The sequence below is a fragment of the Cottoperca gobio genome, chromosome 24 (genome assembly GCF_900634415.1).
Source record: "Cottoperca gobio chromosome 24, fCotGob3.1, whole genome shotgun sequence".
In the NCBI taxonomy this organism is placed as follows: domain Eukaryota; kingdom Metazoa; phylum Chordata; class Actinopteri; order Perciformes; family Bovichtidae; genus Cottoperca; species Cottoperca gobio.
In genome coordinates this window covers 18,609,463-18,629,959 of record NC_041378.1, presented here as the reverse complement: position 1 = coordinate 18,629,959, position 20,497 = coordinate 18,609,463, and the positions used below count along the sequence as shown (strand labels likewise).

At 42.0% G+C, this 20,497-nt stretch overlaps 1 protein-coding gene across 1 annotated transcript in view; it reads left to right on the top strand.

Annotated features, from left to right (window-relative positions):
• LOC115003823 (potassium channel subfamily K member 10-like) overlaps positions 1-20,204 on the top strand; it is a 43,886-nt gene extending 23,682 nt beyond the window's left edge. Inside the window, exons 3-7 of the mRNA XM_029425757.1 lie at positions 4,264-4,381; positions 8,108-8,268; positions 11,313-11,505; positions 15,066-15,208; positions 16,611-20,204. Coding sequence (XP_029281617.1) covers positions 4,264-4,381; positions 8,108-8,268; positions 11,313-11,505; positions 15,066-15,208; positions 16,611-17,279 — 1,284 coding nt within the window. The 3' untranslated portion in view covers positions 17,280-20,204. The remainder of the gene's footprint in view (positions 1-4,263; positions 4,382-8,107; positions 8,269-11,312; positions 11,506-15,065; positions 15,209-16,610) is intronic.
• Positions 20,205-20,497: the final 293 nt, after the last annotated feature.

The following is a 20,497-nucleotide window of genomic DNA, read 5'->3' as shown; positions in this document are numbered from 1 at the left end:
GAGGAGTCTGATAGCCCCGCAACCCCTACCAACCTGACCTCTATGAGCAGACACTCACATTGGAGTGGCTGGGCTTCTCACAGAACCAGCAATCCTGCCCTGGTATCTGAGGAGCCCCCCATGGTGCTGGACGACCAAACACACAGACTAGGCCATGGGGAGGGACAAAAAGAAGTTGGTAGCACTAGACCCAATTCGCTGTGGAAAACGCCTGGAGGAAGCCTATGGATTGTCGGCGGTCATCTTCTGCTGGCCAGCCAACAGCGACGGGTCGGACTGGGCCCCGGTTCGACCTCCCGAGTGGCCGGATGTTGCAGCAGCTCTCGCAAGAGAGCACAGTCCTCCCGTTGGAATGTAATAATGTCGAGGAGAGACTGGATCTGTTGCCGTTGCAAAGCGGTGGTGCGCTCGTTAATGACAATAGGATGCCGGAGCGCCTGTCTCATCTTACTGAGCGGAGTCTCTTCTTCCGTCATGGTCCCTGTTCAGGCACCAGTGTGAGAGAGTTCTGCTCTCACCTAGATAAACATTACGGTCAAAGATGAGGATTGGTGGAGACACAGTTTATTCTCGCACTTTGCCTTTTCAGGCTACAACTAAAATTACTTTCAAAGCAGCAACCCCAACGTCCTGATGCCACTCTGTGGAGCACACACTCTTCCTCCAGGACCCAGCCTACTGTAAGAGACTAGAACCATGTTTCCACCACGCTTATATTATTTGATTGATTACCTGATTCTGTCCAGCTGACTGATCGCCAGCTGAGACTCTCCCATGTTTCTACCAGCAGCCGGTGCTGTAACCACACCCCTACTGCCACATGTACTATTCTTTTTTGTTCAGATTTATCTCACTTTCTTTTTCATGCATTCACACATTCTCTCGTTGAATATATGGAACAATATGGATGAATGAAAATGCAAAAAGTTAGACATATGGTTAAATCGAGATATTTCTCTTTTTAATCCCATTTATATAACAAAGATGGAAAGTCTTTCAACACAAACACAATGTGTACACCGCACGATGTTCCCATCTGGCAGATTCTAGCAGATTCATTCTTTTTAGAAATGGGTCTTTATTTTTCAGTTACTTCATGGAAAACAAATGTGTTCTGTTACCCATGTTCGATGAATCAGGAAACATATTACCCTTTGAGGAATTTAATTATCATCTCACATAGTTGCCTCCCCTCATCCCCCTTCATTGATGATTGATGAACATAATAATAAATTATTTTTTTGCCAAAGGGATCCGCAGTCTCTTTACAAGTGAATTATGTCCTATGCAATTCAGCAGAAACTCAGCTTCTCATACCTTTTGTCAGCCTATCTTAAAGAAATTACGCATTATCTTTACCACCAAAAGCAAAAGAGGAAAATATTTAATGATATACAGTATGTTATTCAGGAGAACTCTTAAGATAAAGGTTCAACATTGATCACAATCGCTATATTTTCTGTGATGAAGAAATAGAAACCACTGCGCGCTTATTTTTCTCAGTCTTTGTAGTAATACTTTTTGGTGTGTTATTAATTTACTCTTGAACGTCTAATTTTTTATATAATTAATAATTAATCAACTAATTGTTGATCTAGCTTTCAATCTCTTGTGCTTGATCCGTTTGTCTGTTAGGAGCAAGCTTAACGCTTGGGGAATCATTATTAACCAGCCTGGTAAGATTTCAAACTTATGTGGAAATCTACTTTCAATTTGTTAGAATGATCTACAAAGCAGCAGTAGTAAGCTGGTAACCTTTTAGTGTTTGTTGTTGTTCCTGATGATGTTTCTTTGTCATTCAGTATTGAATGAATACTTACTAACTTCACATTCCATATTACACCTATAGTAACTTGTATTGTTGCTTTATATACCACTCAGTACTGTGTTTATTTGCTTTCAGTATTACACTAGAATCACATTCAGAATGACAAACCACTGACAAAAACTCATAATTGCTAATATACTCTTTTATTGCCATGTACTGTGAAAAAGTCAAAAATAGGACTTTAAGTATGTGACAAAAGTCTACAATAAAGTGGAACTTTTTTTTGACTCTCTGGATGAGGTTGATCGTTTGTGTCCTTGTGTGATTGCCCTTCAGCCGGACACACAGTTCAGCACAGAGTGTGGCTCATTACACTGAGACTCCATCTGCCAGGATGAACGCTTGCAGGGCAGACTGGCACTGAGTGTGACGCCTACTCCTGATATTAGCCTCGTCTCTGTGCCCTTTCCCTGCACCTCAGCCCAACTTCACTGTGCAGAGGCACCCACTGCAGAAAAGAAGCCACAGTGATGTGTAACAGGATGATCTGGATAAAAGGATAAATGAGTCTTCTGTACCCGGGCAGGGTGATGATGACACCTGGTCTATTCATCTAATCTAAATTATGTTAGACTACTCAAATATCGAATATTGACATTTAATTCAGGATGAAATATTACATATAATAATATCACAACATAATTTCTGTCAAATGTTGTATTTGTACGATGTTGTTTATCCTGTACACGACATCTATTGCACGTCTGTCCGTCCTGGGAGAGGGATCCCTCCTCAGTTGCTCTCCCTGAGGTTTCTTCCATTTTTCCCCCTTTAATTATGGGGTTTCTTTTAGGAAGTTTTTCCTTGTGCGATGCGAGGGTCTAAGGACAGAGGGTGTCGTGTCCGGTACAGTCTGTAAAGCACACTGAGACAAATGTATAATTTGTGATATTGGGCTATACAAATAAATTTGATTTGATTTGATATTGATACAGATTGTGGTCAGTTTTTGTCCTTGTAGAAGGAGATCATATATTGACAGGTGGATGCGATCAGGTGTCTGAGACGGAGAGGCTGCGGTAAATGGCATTAGCAGGGGAAAAAAAGCATCAGAAGAGAATCATCAACATGCAACGTGTTCCCTTTTTATCAATTAAATTAAAAAAAAACACAAAAATGATCAGATGTAAGACGTAACTTCCTTCAGCAGAGAAATATTTTATAGATATCGTATTTGTGCTGTGGCAATTGCCACAAGTAAAATCTAATAGACACAATTATTTGTTATTTAATTTCTCAGGAATTTAAATAGGCTCTTGTTTACAGGTATCTTCTTTGCATCTGGCCTTTTAGCGTATACTCATCCTAATAGTTTAGGTTATTTTGATTGTCTCCCATGGGAGAAATTGTCTTGGAGAAAGGGAAATTGCTGCATCAAGACCAGACATAACAATAAAAAACACATTACATAAGAACACATATGCAGACATAAGCCTGAGATAAAAATAAGCAAACAAAAAACAACCAGCCAATTAATCACATTCCATTCACCATGTTAAGAGCCACCAAAATTCACGGTATACATCTCAAGAACTTAGACACAATCTATCACGTCTCACTTTACATGTTTACTAGCGTCCCTGAGTTGAGCATTGATCAGTTAAACTGATAGAGGGACAAATGGAGCCTGTACCGGGGAAAGAAGGCAGGAGTCCAAGTAAGGCAATAGGTCAGGCCCGTGTCTAACAGGCAGACAGGTGACAAGCAAGGGGAAAGGCAAAGGAATCAAAAGAAGTGGACCAGTACATGTAGTTAGTTAGTGAGTGATAATAGAATGAGATGCAGGTGAGGAGGTGGGTGGGGAAGGCCAGGTAACTGCAGGACTGATGAGGAATGTGGGAGCCGGTCTGTAGGTGGGAGGGAAGGTTAGGTAACCATGACTGGCAAGAAGGTCTGAGGGCATATTGTGAATGGTTTGCGGATGGCAGGTGAAAGGAAAGTACATGGCCTGGGGAAAGTAAACAGGGGCTGGAGACAGGAACAGAGAGCCAGGCTAGGGAAAACTATCAACCAATTAGAAAGTCCTCATGACATTAACAGTGATAAGTGTCGCCGCGATGACTGGAATGTTACTCGCCACACAGCAGTGAATAAGCCAATGATTGTGAAGCATATTGCAAACACAATGTCAGCCTATATGACTTCAGTGATCTGCCTGAACTAATGCTATGCTTCATATAATTGGATCAGTCCTGTGACAGTTTGAATAAAAGGGAAACATTATAAGCTGAACAACGACATATTTTCTGTTCAGATATTTTAATTACATAATACTGTATAGAATGGTGTTCCTGTTGTTGTCTCCAACCCGAATTGTATTAGAGTGGAGGGATCGAGCAAGATGCTGAATCCAAATCACATTAAGACAGAATCCTCAACAACCAGAGTAAGAACAAGATTATCTTATGTACCTCTGTCTCTACTTCTCTCCCCAGCACTCTGTGGAGGCTGTGAATGCCGGAGTAAATCCCATAGGTGATACCTCCTACAACTCCAGCCACTGGGATCTGGGTAGTGCCTTCTTCTTTGCTGGGACTGTCATCACAACCATAGGTACTGTGACTATGTCATGACTCAATGGCTCACACTCAATTATGTTCCCTGTACTCAACCTTATGTCTATGGATTCATGCAATTGGATATCCTACTCTATCATAAACTGCTTTGTTGATCTGAAGAAAGAAACATTTAACCAAACTAAACTGTCCAACTATTGTCAGTATGACCCACATTATCTCTGTCATTACTGCCACAGGTGGACCAAAAGTGGTAATTCAGCTCATTTATACTACATCCATTTTCACCCAGTTATTCCTATGGTATAAGACAGTCCAAAAATCTTAGTTAACATGAACAACTTTCTAAACTAGAGTGATACAAATTTGTGAATTTGTGATGTCATCCAGCATAAAGTCTGCTCCGTAGACAATGAGTTGTGAAATATGTTATAGATGACACTAAGAGTACCAAGGGGAATGTTCTGAGTATATGGGTATATATCGATTTCACAACTGGAAACATTACAATAGATCAGTGGCTCTCAACCTTTTTTGGGCCAGCGCCCCCCTATCCATTATCCAGGTCCCTTACCACCCCCCCCATCAAATGAAGTGTAGGCAAATTGTCTCCCCTGAATTTTAATGTTGATTATTATTCTGTTTGTATTATTATTCTTAGTATTTATTATTTATATTACATATTGATTATATTCATTTTGTATTTTAATTCTCATATTATTTTTCTTTTTATTAGGCTGCTATGTTATGTTCTTCTAAAAACTAAAATTCTCTTAGATTGAAGTTACATAACATTTCTAAATAATTGTAAATATATTAGGAAAAATTAGTTTTTGTTGTTTAACTTAAAGTGGGGCCAGACTAAGAATGGTTCAAAACGACTTATTGAAAAAAAGGGAAAGGAAAGGAGACCCTGCCCGGAGGAAGCCCGGGGCCCCCGTCTGAAGCCAGGCCCAGAGGGAGGGCCCGACAGCGAGCGCCTGGTGGCTGGGTTTGCCACGGAGCCCAGTCGGGCACAGCCCCAAGAAGCTACGTGGTACCTCCCATCCATCCATCCTGTGGGCCCACCACTCATGGGAAACTCACAAGTCCCCGGCTGAGCGCTTCTACGTTGGAGTTCACCCCGGTGGATGAGAGTGTCGCCTCCCTACGTCTTCGGGTTATGGGGGGGAAAACTCTGACTGTTGTTTGTGCCTATGCCCCAAACCGCAGTTCGGAGTATTCAGCCTTCTTGGAGACCCTGAATGGAGCCCTGCAGGGGGCTCCAGTAGGGGACTCCGTAGTCTTGCTGGGAGACTTCAACGCACACGTGGGAATGTGGGAGGCGTGATTGGGAGGAACGGCCTCCGTGATCTAAACCCGAATGGTCGTTTGTTGTTGGACTTCTGTTTAAGTCATGGAATGGCCATAATAAACACCATGTTCGAACATAAGGATGCTCATAAGTGTACATGGTACCAGAGCACCCTAGGCCAAAGGTCAATGATCGATTTTGTAATCGTATCATCTGATCTGAGGCCGCATGTTTTGGACACTCGAGTGAAGAGAGGGGCGGAGCTGTCAACTGATCACCATCTGGTGGTGAGTTGGATCAAGGGGTGGGGGAAGACTCTGGACAGACCTGGTAAGCCCAAACGGGTAGTGCGGGTGAACTGGGAACGTCTGGAGGAAGCCCATGTCCGGCGGAGCTTTTCAGATATCCCTGTGGAGGTTGGGGGCATTGAACCTGAGTGGGCGATGTTCAAAACCTCTATTGCTGAAGCTGCGGTGATGAGCTGTGGTCTCAAGGTCTTAGGTGTCTCAAGGGGCGGTAACCCTCGAACACCGTGTTGTATCCCGGTGGTCAGGGAAGCCGTCCGACTGAAGAAGTAGTCATTCCGGGTTATGTTATCCGGGAGGACTCCGGAAAGAGTTGCAGTGTACCGAAGGACTAGAAGGGCGGCAGAGAAGCGGTGGCAGAGGCAAAGCAGCAGGTGTGGGAGAAGTTCAGAGAAGCTATGGAGAAGGACTTTCGGTCGGCACCAAGGTGCTTCTGGAAAACCATCCGGCACCTCAGGAGGGGGAAGCGGGGAACCATCCAAGCTGTGTACAGCAAGGGTGGGACCCTGCTGACTTTGACTGAGAAGGTTAACGGGCAGTGGAAGGAGCACTTTGAGGAACTCCTGAATCCGACTAACACGCTCTCTATGGTAGAGGCAGAGCTGGAAGCTGATGGGGGATCATCGTCAATTTCCCTGACAGAAGTCACTGAGGTAGTCAAACAACTCCACAGTGGCAAAGCCGCAGGGGTTGATGAGATCCGTCCAGAAATGCTGAAGGCTTTAGGTGTTGAGGGGCTGTCTTGGTTGACATGCCTCATCAACATTGCGTGGAAGTCTGGGACAGTGCCTAGGGGGTGGCAGACCGGGGTGGTAGTTCCCCTATTTAAAAAGGGGGACCAGAGAGTGTGTGTCAACTACAGGGGTACCACACTTCTCAGCCTCCCTGGTAAAGTCTACTCCAAGGTACTGGAAAGGAGGGTTCGGCCGGTAGTCGAACCTCTGATTGAAGAGGAACAATGTGGATTCCGTCCTGGTCGTGGAACAACGGACCAACTCTTCACTCTCGCAAGGATCCTGGAGGGGCCTGGGAGTACGCCCATCCGGTCTACATGTGTTTTGTGGATTTGGAGAAGGCGTAAGACCGGGTCCCCCGAGTGATACTGTGGGCGGTGCTGCGGGAGTATGGGGTGAGGCGTCACTTCTGAGGGCCATCCAATCCCTGTATGCCCAAAGCGAGAGTTGTGTCCGGATACTCGGCAGTAAGTCGGACTCGTTCCCAGTGAATATTAGCCTCCACCAGGGCTGCGCTTTATCACCAATCCTGTCGACGAGGAACGTAATCTGTGACCTTTTCAGCTGTAGATCATGGAACCGGATCGCAAAGTTTTCGTGCAGGGTTTCAACCAATGTTGCATTTCGGCTTGTCCGCTTGCTTTTAGCAGAGAGGGAAAATGCGCTAATTGTCCCTTTTGAAGAAGTGTCTTAAACAGTTTCAGTTTGTTAACAAACGCAAAAACACTTTGCAATCGGTCAGGCAGCATTTTTATATGAATACGAACTCTCCCACTCTAATAAAACGTCCTATGTTGGTCTTCATATTTTCGCTTAGCTGTGCATTTTTTCCCTGCCATTTTAGGATCGAACTCAGATGGTCAGATAGTGTTTACTCTACGATAGGTTTTTCCACCCTCGAAGGTGATTGGTTCACTGCATCGCAGGCATTTTTGTGATTGGCTCTTGGGCCACATCAAAATTAGATGCACTGTCATGCTCTCATACTGACAGCACACATACACACACTCACAAATAATTCGATATGAACTGAAGAGCCGCATGAAACTGGGCAAAGAGCCGCATGCGGCTTGTGAGCCGGGGGTTGGCCACCTCTGACCTAATGGCTGTTACAGTGTCATTTTAGGAAAATGCAGTAAATATTTAGGTATTTATTAAAATGAATCATAAAACCATAAAACAAATTAATCTAGACATGTTTGCAAAAACACATACACACACGGCACTGTTCTTCCTTTGGCACTTGCACACATTAATCCATTGAATGAAGGCGCTTACATACACATTGTGCACACCCATAACCACTTGCAATCCCGTTCTTACGTGCACATCCATTAGATCCATTATAATGTGTAACTAAATCTGCTCTGTGCTTTTGTTTGCTTCATGTTGTCCTGTAAAACCCCCTTTTGTCTCCTTTACATCTACAGGGTATGGTAACATTGCCCCAAGCACTGAAGGAGGAAAGATTTTCTGCATTCTGTATGCAATATTTGGAATCCCACTGTTTGGATTTCTCCTGGCAGGCGTTGGGGACCAGCTTGGTACCATATTTGTCAAAAGCATCGCCAAGGTGGAGAAGATGTTCCGGGTGAGTCCCAACATAACGTCTATGAGTCTGCTTTGTGGAAATGGTATAGGAAATGTTGTATTTGGTCCCTTGGTTTTAAATAAGGACATTAGTACACAAGAGCCCAATACACAGTTAGTTCTGATGTCACGTTTTTCCTACCTTTACTCAAACGTTTGGAATCCCTATTACATTGATGTTTTTCTTCTTTCAATAATGGTTGTTTAAACATAAAAAATCGAATTCATAGACATAATGTATTATTTACATTTGAAATACTTTTAGACCCAAAATAAGAAAATTTAATGTAATGACATTATATTTAGTCTTCCAAGACAGGGGAGAATACTGTTGTGTACAGTGGTTAAAGAAAAGAATAATACAAATATATAATAGAAATATAAAATTAAAATCTATTTGCTGTGACCTATAAAAACAGTAAGATGGTTGAGATATTGTACTTATAAATAAACAGGAATACATATCTACAAAGGTAAATACTAAGTAATCAGTAACAGGTCTACGGTTAAAAAATTCAAGATCTCCCACTTATGTCACCGGACATTCAAAGGACTAGAGATCCAGTATCCTGTCTATGTGACCCACCTAAAACCCAGAAAGTCTTCCAGGACTCCCCTGACAGGATCATTGCAGATTTAGCAATGAAAGAAAAATGCAGGGTTAAAATCAAACTGCTTTTCTTCTCGCATCGTCCTTTTGTCAAAATTTCACAAATGCTAAAAACAATGGAATCAAAAAAGGAAGATTAATTACAGTCTACAAGGAAGAAAAACACCTGTCCATCCCTCACTATCAACATATACTACAATGGCACCATCATGATACAGGGATCAGAATATAGACTGGATAATTTTTACAACAGCTTCCAGACAAAAAGAAATGTGGCAGAAAAGAAGAAAAGAAACCAACAGAAATCAGACTCCTTGGAGATCAGTCAGTCTCAGTAGTAGCCATGTGACCTCCTCTCCTAGCTGTAGTCCCAAACTCTCCACCGGTGTTAAAGTGTTGCAAGAGGGACTCTCCATCCTAGAGAGAGAGATTGTGGCCTTCAAAGAAAAGACTCTGACCTGCCTTCACAACAGCAGGGAGAAAAAATATCCAGCAGTCCATCATGCAGAACAACCAGCTGCAGGCTGTAAAGGCAGATGTCCGCGCTTTGATAAAAGAGCTGAGGGGTCATCCCTCCCTCCTGCCAGCAGTCCTGAGTCTTCCCCGGGGTCTCCTCCCAGCTGGACGTGCCTGGAACACCTCCCTAGGGAGGCGCCCAGGTGGCTTCCTTACTAGATGCCCGAACCACATCAACTGGCTCCTTTCAACGTAAAGGAGCAGCGGTTCTACTCCGAGTCTCTCACGGATGGCTGAGCTTCTCACCCTATCTCTAAGGGAGACGCCAGCCACCCGTCTGAGAAAACATATTTCGGCTGCTTGTACCCGTGATCTCGTTCTTTCGGTCATGACCCAGCCTTCATGACCATAGATGAGGGTAGGAACGAAGATCGACCGGTATATTGAGAGCTTTGCCTTCTGGCTCAGCTCTCTTTTCGTCACAACGGTGTGGTAAAGTGACTGTAATACCGCCCCCGCTGCTCCGATTCTCCGGCCAATCTCTCGCTCCATCGTCCCCTCACTCGCGAACAAGACCCCGAGGTACTTAAACTCCTTCAATTGGGGTAATGGCTCATTCCCTACCCGGAGTAGACAATCCACCGGTTACCTGCTGAGAGCCATGGCCTCAGATTTTGAGGTGCTGATCCTAATTCCAACCGCTTCACACTCGGCTAAGAACCGATCTGGCCCCTCCAGGATCCTTGCGAGAGTGAAGAGTTGGTCCGTTGTTCCACGACCAGGACGGAATCCACATTGTTCCTCTTCATCAGAGGTTCGAATACCGGCCGAACCCTCCTTTCCAGTACCTTGGAGTAGACTTTACCAGGGAGGCTGAGAAGTGTGATACCCCTGTAGTTGGCACACACTCTCTGGTCCCCCTTTTTAAATAGGGGAACCACCACCCCGGTCTGCCAACCCCTAGGCACTGTCCCAGACTTCCATGCAATGTTGATGAGGCGTGTCAACCAAGACAGCCGCTCAACACCCAAAGCCTTCAGCATTTCTGGACTGATCTCATCAACCCCTGCGGCTTTGCCACTGTGGAGTTGTTTGACTACCTCAGTGACTTCCATCAGGGAAATTGACGATGATCCCCCATCAGCTTCCAGCTCTGTCTTTACCATAGAGGGCGTGTTAGTCGGATTCAGGAGTTCCTCAAAGTGCTCCTTCCACCGGCCGATAACCTTCTCAGTCGAAATCAGCAGGGTCCCACCCTTGCTGTACACAGCTTGGAACGTTCCTCTCTTCCCCCTCCTGAGGTGCCGGATGGTTTTCCAGAAGCACCTTGGTGCCGACCGAAAGTCCTTCTCCATAGCTTCTCTGAACTTCTCCCACACACGCTGCTTTGCCTCTGACACGGCAGAAGCTGCCGCCCTTCTAGTCCTTCGGTACCCTGCAACTGTTTCCGGAGTCCTCACGGATAACATAACCCGGAAGGACTCCTTCTTCAGTCGGACGGCTTCCCTGACCACCGGGGTCCACCACGGTGTTCGAGGGTTACCGCCCCTTGAGGCACCTAAGACCTTAAGATCACAGCTCATCACCGCAGCTTCAGCAATAGAGGTTTTGAACATCGCCCACTCAGGTTCAATGCCCCCAACCTCCACAGGGATGTCTGAAAAGCTCCGCCGGAGGTGTGAGTTAAAGATCCCCAGGACAGGGGCTTCCTCCAGACGTTCCCAGTTCAGCGGGAGGCATTGCTACTGCTTTATTACTTCACATCGACGCACGGTGTCGATGAATGGTTTGGACAGTTGATTTGTTGAGTATTCTGTGAAAACCCTAAGCCACAGTGACTGATTCATCAACATCCTTTCACCGACTCTGTGGGAAGCCACTAAAGAGTCCAAACACCATCAGAACCCTTCTGAAAGCGAGACAAGTTTTATGGTTTACATGTTATCTTTACTTTTCTTGTGTTTGACTTTCTCTCACAGAATAAACACAATCAGATCAGTCAGACTAAAATCCGTGTGGCCTCCACTCTCCTCTTCATCCTGGCTGGCTGCATCTTGTTTGTCACTGTCCCAGCTGTGATATTCAAACACATTGAGGGCTGGACGGCTCTGGAGTCAACATATTTTGTTGTCATCACTCTGACAACAGTTGGAATAGGTGACTATGTTGCAGGTGAGCTTATCATAGTCAATATATTCATGAATGGAAATGTTCTGATGAACTGATTAGTTTCTTATTTATAGATCACAAACACAGATCAGAACATATGAAAAGTTCTATCAGACTTGGATGATATTTAGGTAATTTAGAGTTGCAGTTTCTTTTTGATTATAATTTAGGGTTATATATAACTTTTTTACAAGAAAATGAAGAAAGGTCATATATTTTTCTCATTTCCCAGTTCATATTTGTATTTTGGGTTTCTACTGAACAAAAAAAAAATCAAATAACTATATTTCTCATACTGTCTTGTTTACTTCGTGTCAGCGAATATCCTTCATATATACTGCAACCAGAAATAATCTGGGACAAATTTAGAATGTTTAGTACTGGAACTTCCAGCCGACTGCCTTCCAAATCCCAGCTGCTGGTATTCTGCCCCCCTCTTTATGTTTCCTGAGCGGGCGTGTCTAGATTCCACTGTCAACAAGCCCATTCATTCAATTGCAGGGTTTCACCATGAGATGGCGCTTCTTTCATAAAAACACATAAACCAGCTGAAGTACACTGAAGAGCCATATGTCTTTGTTTAGGCCATGGTTTAATACAGTATGTTTGTGAAGTTGCTGGAACTTCAATTATGTTCACCGCTCCTCAGTTATCAATAGTTATTAACCACATATTTTTTACAGCATAAACCCTGATTTTCAGTGGTGGAATGTAATTAAGTACATTTACTCAAGTACTGTACTCATCATAACACAGACTAACCTTCACTACCATTTGTACTCTGAGATGCCATTGGAACTATTTGTATTCTAAAACCTAAATACTTCAGATTGGCTTCATAGTGATAAACAGAAATTAATTACAATTTGAATTATGTTAATTCAACATAAAGAGGGTAATTGTATTGAAATTACATTCAGACTCAACTTAACAGCATTTATACTTTTCATGTTATTGATCCCGGCCAAGCTTTTACAAAATGAACAGTAGCAAGACTGACAGATTACTAATAAATCTTGACATTTAAATTTACAAGTCTAAAGTTGACTTTCAGTAAGTACATAAAGTTTAAAATAATGAACGTATTGCTGTGTTTCACAATCATATCAGAGTTTCTATTGGCCCAAAGCTAACATGGGTGGGAGTAATGCACACAATATTCTTGTTTTATTGTTGAAAATAGTCCCTATCTGTAGATATGCACTTTATGATACAACACAACTCTATTTGTGGATCACCTGTCAAAGAGAATCCCTGAAGTATAGATAATTTATTTATTCATATTTTGTATCAATATATAGGCCTAATATAATATCATATATTAAGCCACCCAGCAGTGTATACAATAATTAAAATGACCTCCATCTTTACCAGCTGCACCATTAAAGTGACAAACACATGATTGAATCAATAATTATAATTCAATAATATATATATATATTATTCTGAAGTTCTCCATAATCAAAATATTTACTTTTAGTACTTATATTTTGATGCTTATACTTTTGAATGCAGGATGTTTTCAAGTATTTGTATAGTGTAGTTTGCTATTTTTACCTAAGTAAATTATGTGAGTACTGCTACTCACATAAAAGAGCATTTTTACATCAGCTTCCACTCAGAGGGGGCAGGGAGACCCGTGGATATAAATGGCCGATGGCCCAAATGACACTGTGATGCTAATGAAGAGACCAGTAGACTACCGTGTCACAGCCTTGTGCTTGAGTTTCACTGTGAAACACAGTCGGTGTGACTGAAACAGGAGAGTGAGATCGAAAGAATGTGGAAGGAGTAGCATTTAGAAGTAGAGTAGGTTTAAGAGGACTTGAAAATTCTCTTTATTGACTTTTGTTAAAAAATTTTTTTCAAAAAAGCAATTAAAAAATTATAAAGGGTAGAAAAAAGTTGAATGTAAGCACACATTGTGTTAAAGAACAGAACATTGATACTTGAATGATCTCTGCTGAATCAGCATTCACACTTATGAATAGTATAAGAACAGTAGCGTGAATGCTGCTGAATAAGCATTTACACTAACTAGAGACCTAGCAACAGCGTAATGTTGTAATGTTTCGCAAATTGTCCTCTAAGAAAGTCTAACAAGGGTCTTCCAAAGCCTATAATGGTTGGACAGTGACATGGCATTAAATGGTCTGCTCTCATGCCTTGAAAGTATCCGTCATATCAACATCCAACTAGCATGATGGGAAGCTTCATTTTTAAGTGCCAACTGAAGAGCAGAATCTAGTGTTTTTAGACCTTGTTCTTGACAGCGTAGCTGAAGATATGCTTTAATTCCAGCAATGATGTTTCTCAATCCTAAGGCAAAGGTGACAGCGGGCATAACGACGTAACTTTGAAATGCAGACTTCTCATTTTTTCAGTCTGTTTTATTAATAAATAATAAATAAATACATCTAGCGAGTCACTAGTGGAGCCTTAGCTTGTAGCATATTTAGTTGACAATGAGAGAAAAAGGACTTGGCTTGTTAAACCCCAGCAAAACTCACTGCAAGAATTGACAAACACACTCACTGTCACCAGTATAATGTTACTCTTAGCTAAATAAACCAGTGAACAAGATAAATCTTCACAAAATTAAATATTTTTTTACATTAGGATTCATTCTTTAGGGATCATTAATGTCCGTGCAGAAATACATGATCTTAAAGCATTGTCATCTTGTATGTGAAACAAAAAACAATTACACTAAAACAATTCAAAGAGTATATTTTATAAAATGGTTCTATGTGCATCACTTTACAACCATATTTCCCCCCCCCCCCCCGAGTAAAAACTATTCATGAGCTTCTACACACAGTCAATGTTCATTTCATGCAACTGTACGATCAAGACAGAAGGGAGGTGGGACTCAATTGCACGACACAGAGGCAGATAAATGTTGAATGGAAATAGTCTTTACTGAAAACCTTGCAGTTGCTATGGTACACGCATAGACAGTTGATCATACAAAGTATCAAGGGGTAATCCAGGAGCAGAGTCGGGTCACGGAAACAGGTTTGGTACACGAGCAGATACTCAGCGTAACAGCACAGCAGACAAGGATCAGGCAAGGGCAGAATCGAGTCACGGAAACAAGGTCGAGGAAGCCAGGGAATCAAACACTTGGGAAACAGGAAGACGGGACTAATGCTGGAACTCTTGACATCAAAGTACGAAAACAAACTGGCAACAAGAGACAAACAAAACAGACTCTATATACACACCAAGAAGTGAGAGGGAACGAGACACAGGTGAGGACACTAACGAACAGATTGGGAACACCTGGGGGTAGGAAGTAGAAACAACAGAGAACAGGTAATTAACAAAATAAAACAGGAAGTACAAACACAACACAAAACATACAACGAACAGGCCGAGACCTAATATTTCAGAGCTCTCTTGGTGCATGTGTGATGGATGAAGACCTCACTCAGCTGATATGACATTCAGTTTTTGTGAAAGGTATTCGTTGGTTATTCCTGGTTCAGGTGGAGATGCATGCTGGCAGCAGCAAAGTGTTGTACATTTCTTCAGTCATTCATGTCTTTTTTTCTAATTAGGGGGAGACAGAAGGATTCAGTACCGGAAGTGGTACAGACCACTGGTGTGGTTCTGGATCCTGGGTGGTCTGGCCTACTTTGCTGCAGTGCTGAACATGATTGGTGACTGGCTGAGGGTGCTGTCTAAAAAGACAAAAGAAGAGGTATGCTCTCATAATGAAGATGTTGATAATCATGTTATATTCCTGACCGGAATAGGACAAGCTATGACATCTTCTGATTTATCACTTATCAAATAGGACTACGACCAATATTCATGTTGATTATACATTATTTAATAACTATTTGTATCTATGAATTGATTGATCTTTTAGCCTGTTTATATCTGTGACATTCCAATTCCATCACAGCTCTGAGCAAATGTTTGTTTGTTTGGTTGTATTATGGGATTTTTATCTGGGTGTCTTGTCTGTCTCTCCTACCTAATTTGCATATTGAGATCAAATGGCACTACGGGATCAATAAAGCGAATGACAATGCTTACTGATTCCAAGTTCAGATGTTATTATTCAGACACTGTATCCAGATACAGATCACATGTTTATGGAGATGAAATCTAAGTGAATATTACGTATATTACATAGATATGCATCATTGTACAGAAATGTGATAATTGTTTATGTGTTTGCAGTGTTATGACCTAAAAGTGCTTTATTCGTCCGAACCAACAGTAATATCATTCAAAGTAGTCAGTTAATGATAAGGAGAGAAGACAGCAACTCTTGTATCTGTGAACAAGCAAATACATTACATACATTCTGCTTGATAAATGCTAAAAAAATAATTAATCCATTACAAAAGTAAAAATTGATTCAGTGTAATCACTATAGTCGCACTGTTAACAGACTAGGGCAGACACCTTTTCAAAAAGTCAAGTTCGAACAAACTCGGACTAATTTTAACACAACCCATAAGGCGTATGCATATTGTGGTGCTACTTAGAATTGGATATCGCAGCGACTAACATTATCCTGAAAAACTCCATGCTAATGGCCGTATATCCTATTTATTAGATTGGTTTATTGATAGGACATGCAATAGGTCCTGCTGAATGTGAATTTTAAGATTGCCCTTTAATAGACCACAAATTGTGTATGTTTTGTGTTTCTAAAGGGGAACTATAAAATTAGCGTTGCATTGTTATATAATGCAGTAGATATGAACCTTTCTTTTTGTGTCCCCTTAAAACAAAGCAATCTCTATACTGCCTCATACAGTAAACTAACGAGGTGTAGCCTGATTAATCAGGATGATGTGTGGAGGCCTGAGAGGGTAAATATTTGGTTAAATATGCAAGAAAAAAGGCAAAGATTAGAGTAAGAATATGGTTTCTATCCTATCCTTTTAATTATCTCAAAATGCATTGGAGTGGGCCCTAAGAATGCGGACCGCTGATTTAATGTGTTGCAGAACGCATTGGGATGACATTAAGTCTGGTCACTCTTGACGGAATTCAAATGACTGTCAAGGCAGCATTATTGTTAAACAAGGTATACATACACTTATAACTGACATACTGATTTGTTGCAACTGTCTTTGGCCAAGGTTGGAGGGATCAAGGCTCATGCAGCAGAATGGAAAGCAAATGTGCGAGCAGAGTTCCGGGAGACTCGTCGGCGTATGAGTGTTGAGGTCCACGACAAGCTGCAGCGAGCTGCCACCATCCGGAGCATGGAGAGACGTCAGCTGGGCTTGGACCAGCGTGCCTTGTCCCTGGACATGCTTTCCCCAGAGCGCCGTGCCATCTTCAACAGCTTGGACACCAACAGCTATAAGACTTCCTCCCAAGAGAGCATCGACTCCAAGCTGAACAACCTTCGCCTGCGAGGGGCAGAGCAGTGCGACCGGAACTCCAACCACCAGACCACGTCTGAGGACAACATTTTCAACCGCCTGGGCTCCGTGTCCAAGTTGGCCAAACGCAACAGGAACCGGGACCTGAAGAAGAACATCCCGGCCGAGGCTCGCAGGCCTCACAGTGAGGCCTACGGCTGCAGCACGCCCACTTTTGACTGCAGCACATCCACTGCAGATGAAGGGAAAAGGAAGGACGAAGGAGAAGATGAGAATGAAGACAAAGAGTGCAACACTAGCTTGTCTGATTTTCCGCTGTTTGTGGATGCTTGCAATGGGTTTATTCCAGAGCAGACCAAAGAAAATGAGATTGGGAAAACACTTGAAACAAAAGAGCTGCATATTCAAATGGAACCATAGACTGTGTGTACTCCTACACGAGGAGGTTTTAAATACCACCATTAGTGCCTTTGGTCTCCTTTATTAATGTGTGTGCTTAAGCTGGGATAACACGTGTCCCTTTGTGCTATGTACTGTAATGTCTACATATTCAATATGGACATTACAGTACAGTGTGTGTCTTACTGTACAACCAACATGTAGCTACTGGTTATGATGGAAACACATTGTGGTTGTGTAAATGCAAGAACTGGTAGGGTTTCTAAAATCGTGCTATGGCCATATATATAAAAAATAAAAAAAGGTTAAAGGCTATCAGTTATGCAGCTTTGGCCATTATTTCTCTCAGTTATGATAACATAGTACTCAAATAACGCAATAGCTGAGATCCAGATACTCTCCATGAGAGATAGGGGGTAGCAAATTCTTTCCCTCAGTATTTGTTCACTCAATATTCAGTGCTACATATACAGTATATATGTGTAGTGTTCACTGAATACCTTCTGCTTCATGTTAATCAGAAGTAATAAACACAACTCCATGTGGCCCATGAGCACTTGCCAAAGTTTTCCCTCCGTTCTTCATCTTCTGCACATTGCACGCAGATCTCTTGTACACAAGGAATACACTGTTCATTTGAGTAAAACATTTACTTTTTGCATCCACATAGCCAGGAGGGTCTACATGCAGCCCAAAATTATGCGCGACCATCCACCTATGCAGACACCCAATGAAGGACATCGTTGCCCATTGTCTGTCTTCACATCCATTTTGGAGTTTATCTGGCCCTCAACACACTTTCATATAACAGGCTGGTGTTTCACTCACTCAGTCACTTGCATTTTGAAACGCAGACCCACTTGTGGAAAGCACTTTTGAAAACTTGTGTGTTTGTGTCTTACTGTACAACCAGCATGGAGCTACTGGTTATCCTCTCTGGACCTGCACACCGCTTGTTAATGAGGTAATACTAAAAGTAAAAACAGAAAAATACTGTTGGATTGTTTTTCCAAAACTTTAGCAGATTTCGGAAGCAAACAAGAGCCTAACTTATCAATGAGGTGATGGGTCCCTCCCAGGTGTCAGGCTATTAATTATGTAGCAAAACTGACCTGATGATGCTGGAGTGGCAGAATACATCCCCTCTAATTGTCAAACTGAAGACTTCGCCTTTGGAGGCGGAATCAAGGAAGACAAGTTTTGGATTTCTTGTTTCTAGCCTTGTCTGTCTTGGTTGTTTTGATGTTGGTGTGGTCCCGTGTTTCAGCAATTAAGTTAGTGAGTACAAAGTTGTCACCTCTGATATAAATGATGGCCAAAACTATTTATTACAACTAGACCCAAGTTGTAATACAAGTGGGAATATCCTTAAACATAGAAAGGGCTGTACAAGTTTTACAAGATAAAAGCAATGCAAAATAAAAAAATCTGAAATTAAAAATGCATGCCATTCTCAAAATAAATAAAAAAGTCCATAATATGAAGTGTCACATTTAATGGACGCCAATGAGATGATTGGAAGTACTTTAATGAGGTCTAACATGTGCTGTGACTCCATATATGGCTCAAGTCAGAACATAAGTATTACACAAGAATAATGACAACCAAAAATAAACCATCCAAAAAAAGTTGCTGTGAAAGAGTAGAAAAGTAACACATGATTTAAATGTAACACTTACTCTATGTGTTTGTTGTCATGCAGTGTCCAATGTGAATGAAAACAAGTCAGAACATGTTGTGCGTTTTCCCCAAGCTAAGCTGTTGTCTCAGTACAATGTCCAAAAATGCTACCTAGATCATGACCTCTTTGAATATTATCTCAGGGCTTGTTGTCCTAATGTTTCATGTTAATATTGTCTAACAAGTGCTGCATTCACACTTTGAGAGGGGACAATGACTGCACCGGCGCTCCATGGAAATGAATGACAACAGAATGTAAGATAAGCCATAATGCAAAAGAAGGAACTGTTTCATACTGTACATGGAATGCCAATCAAGTGATGGATGGGTTTGAGATTATAAAGGGCACAGCTGTTACTGTGAGAGAGTGTTGGAGATTTGGATCCCCAGTAAGTTTCTGAAGGTACATTTTGTAGCTTGAATTTGGTTTGGTTTTACTCCTCATCTACAACCTGGAAAATCCAAATATTAACAACATGTAAGGAGTCTGGATGGAGCTGAGTTGGGACAAGCAAGCGGCAAGCGGCAAGTTGATATGCTTGATAGGCTGAGAGACATAAAAAACATACTTCTTAAGACGCCTTAATACCTGTTTGATGGATTCCTCAAACTCACCCTTATGACGCAAAGAAGAAGGAAAATTAGCTCTTGAGAACGACATTTCCAGTGAAAAAGCTGTATTACTGCAGAAAACACTTTTTGAATGGAATTCTATGCAGGTGGAGAGTGTTTGCAGCCAGCATCTAGTGACACTTAAGGCATTTCGTTCTCGACTGCAGCTTTCAGCCATGGTGGGGGCTACTTGAGCGTTCGATGCTATTCGTACAAAGTACTATACATTTTCGTCCTTGAAATGTTTCATTGTGGGAATTGACACCACACACATACAAGCTGTAGCAAGTGTGAATGCAGCAAAAGCAAGGACTACGTGTGTTTTAAAAACGCTTCTAAAGGACCACAAAATCTTACAAAGAAAACCAATACATGGAACAAAAAAGGCATGCTATATTGCAAAACTATATTACGATGTATATGGTGTTGATTGTATACCACCACATGCTTCAGAGGATGATGCTTACCATGGCATTTTGTTTTTTTAACTGCCTTTGTTAAAATGCACACACTGCACATGCTCTGTACTTGGACATCGCTTACAGTATCTCTTGTGCAACCATTACATTAAATGTAGTGATTGCCGTTTGGAAATAAAAATCAAAGAATTAAGTGCTATTTTTGAGTATTCGGCAGTGCATTTCAAAGTCATTGACGTGGTTTTGATTCTCATGTACCTCTATCTTTCATATCTACTATCAGTAGTTTTTATTAGGATGGAAAGGAGGATGGATCAGATTCACGGTCACTACCTGTGACCTCCCATACACGGAAATGATCCCCTGGTTTTAGCAGTTCTTTCCTTTTTATACCTCCTGGGAGAAAGTTCACAGAACTTCCTGACTCTTTGTTTCCACCAATGCAGGGTAAGCAAGGTGAAATAGAGCTGAATCAGAATTCAGTTTGAGCTTTAAAGAAGAGCTTTATAGGTGTTCTTTTTTATTACA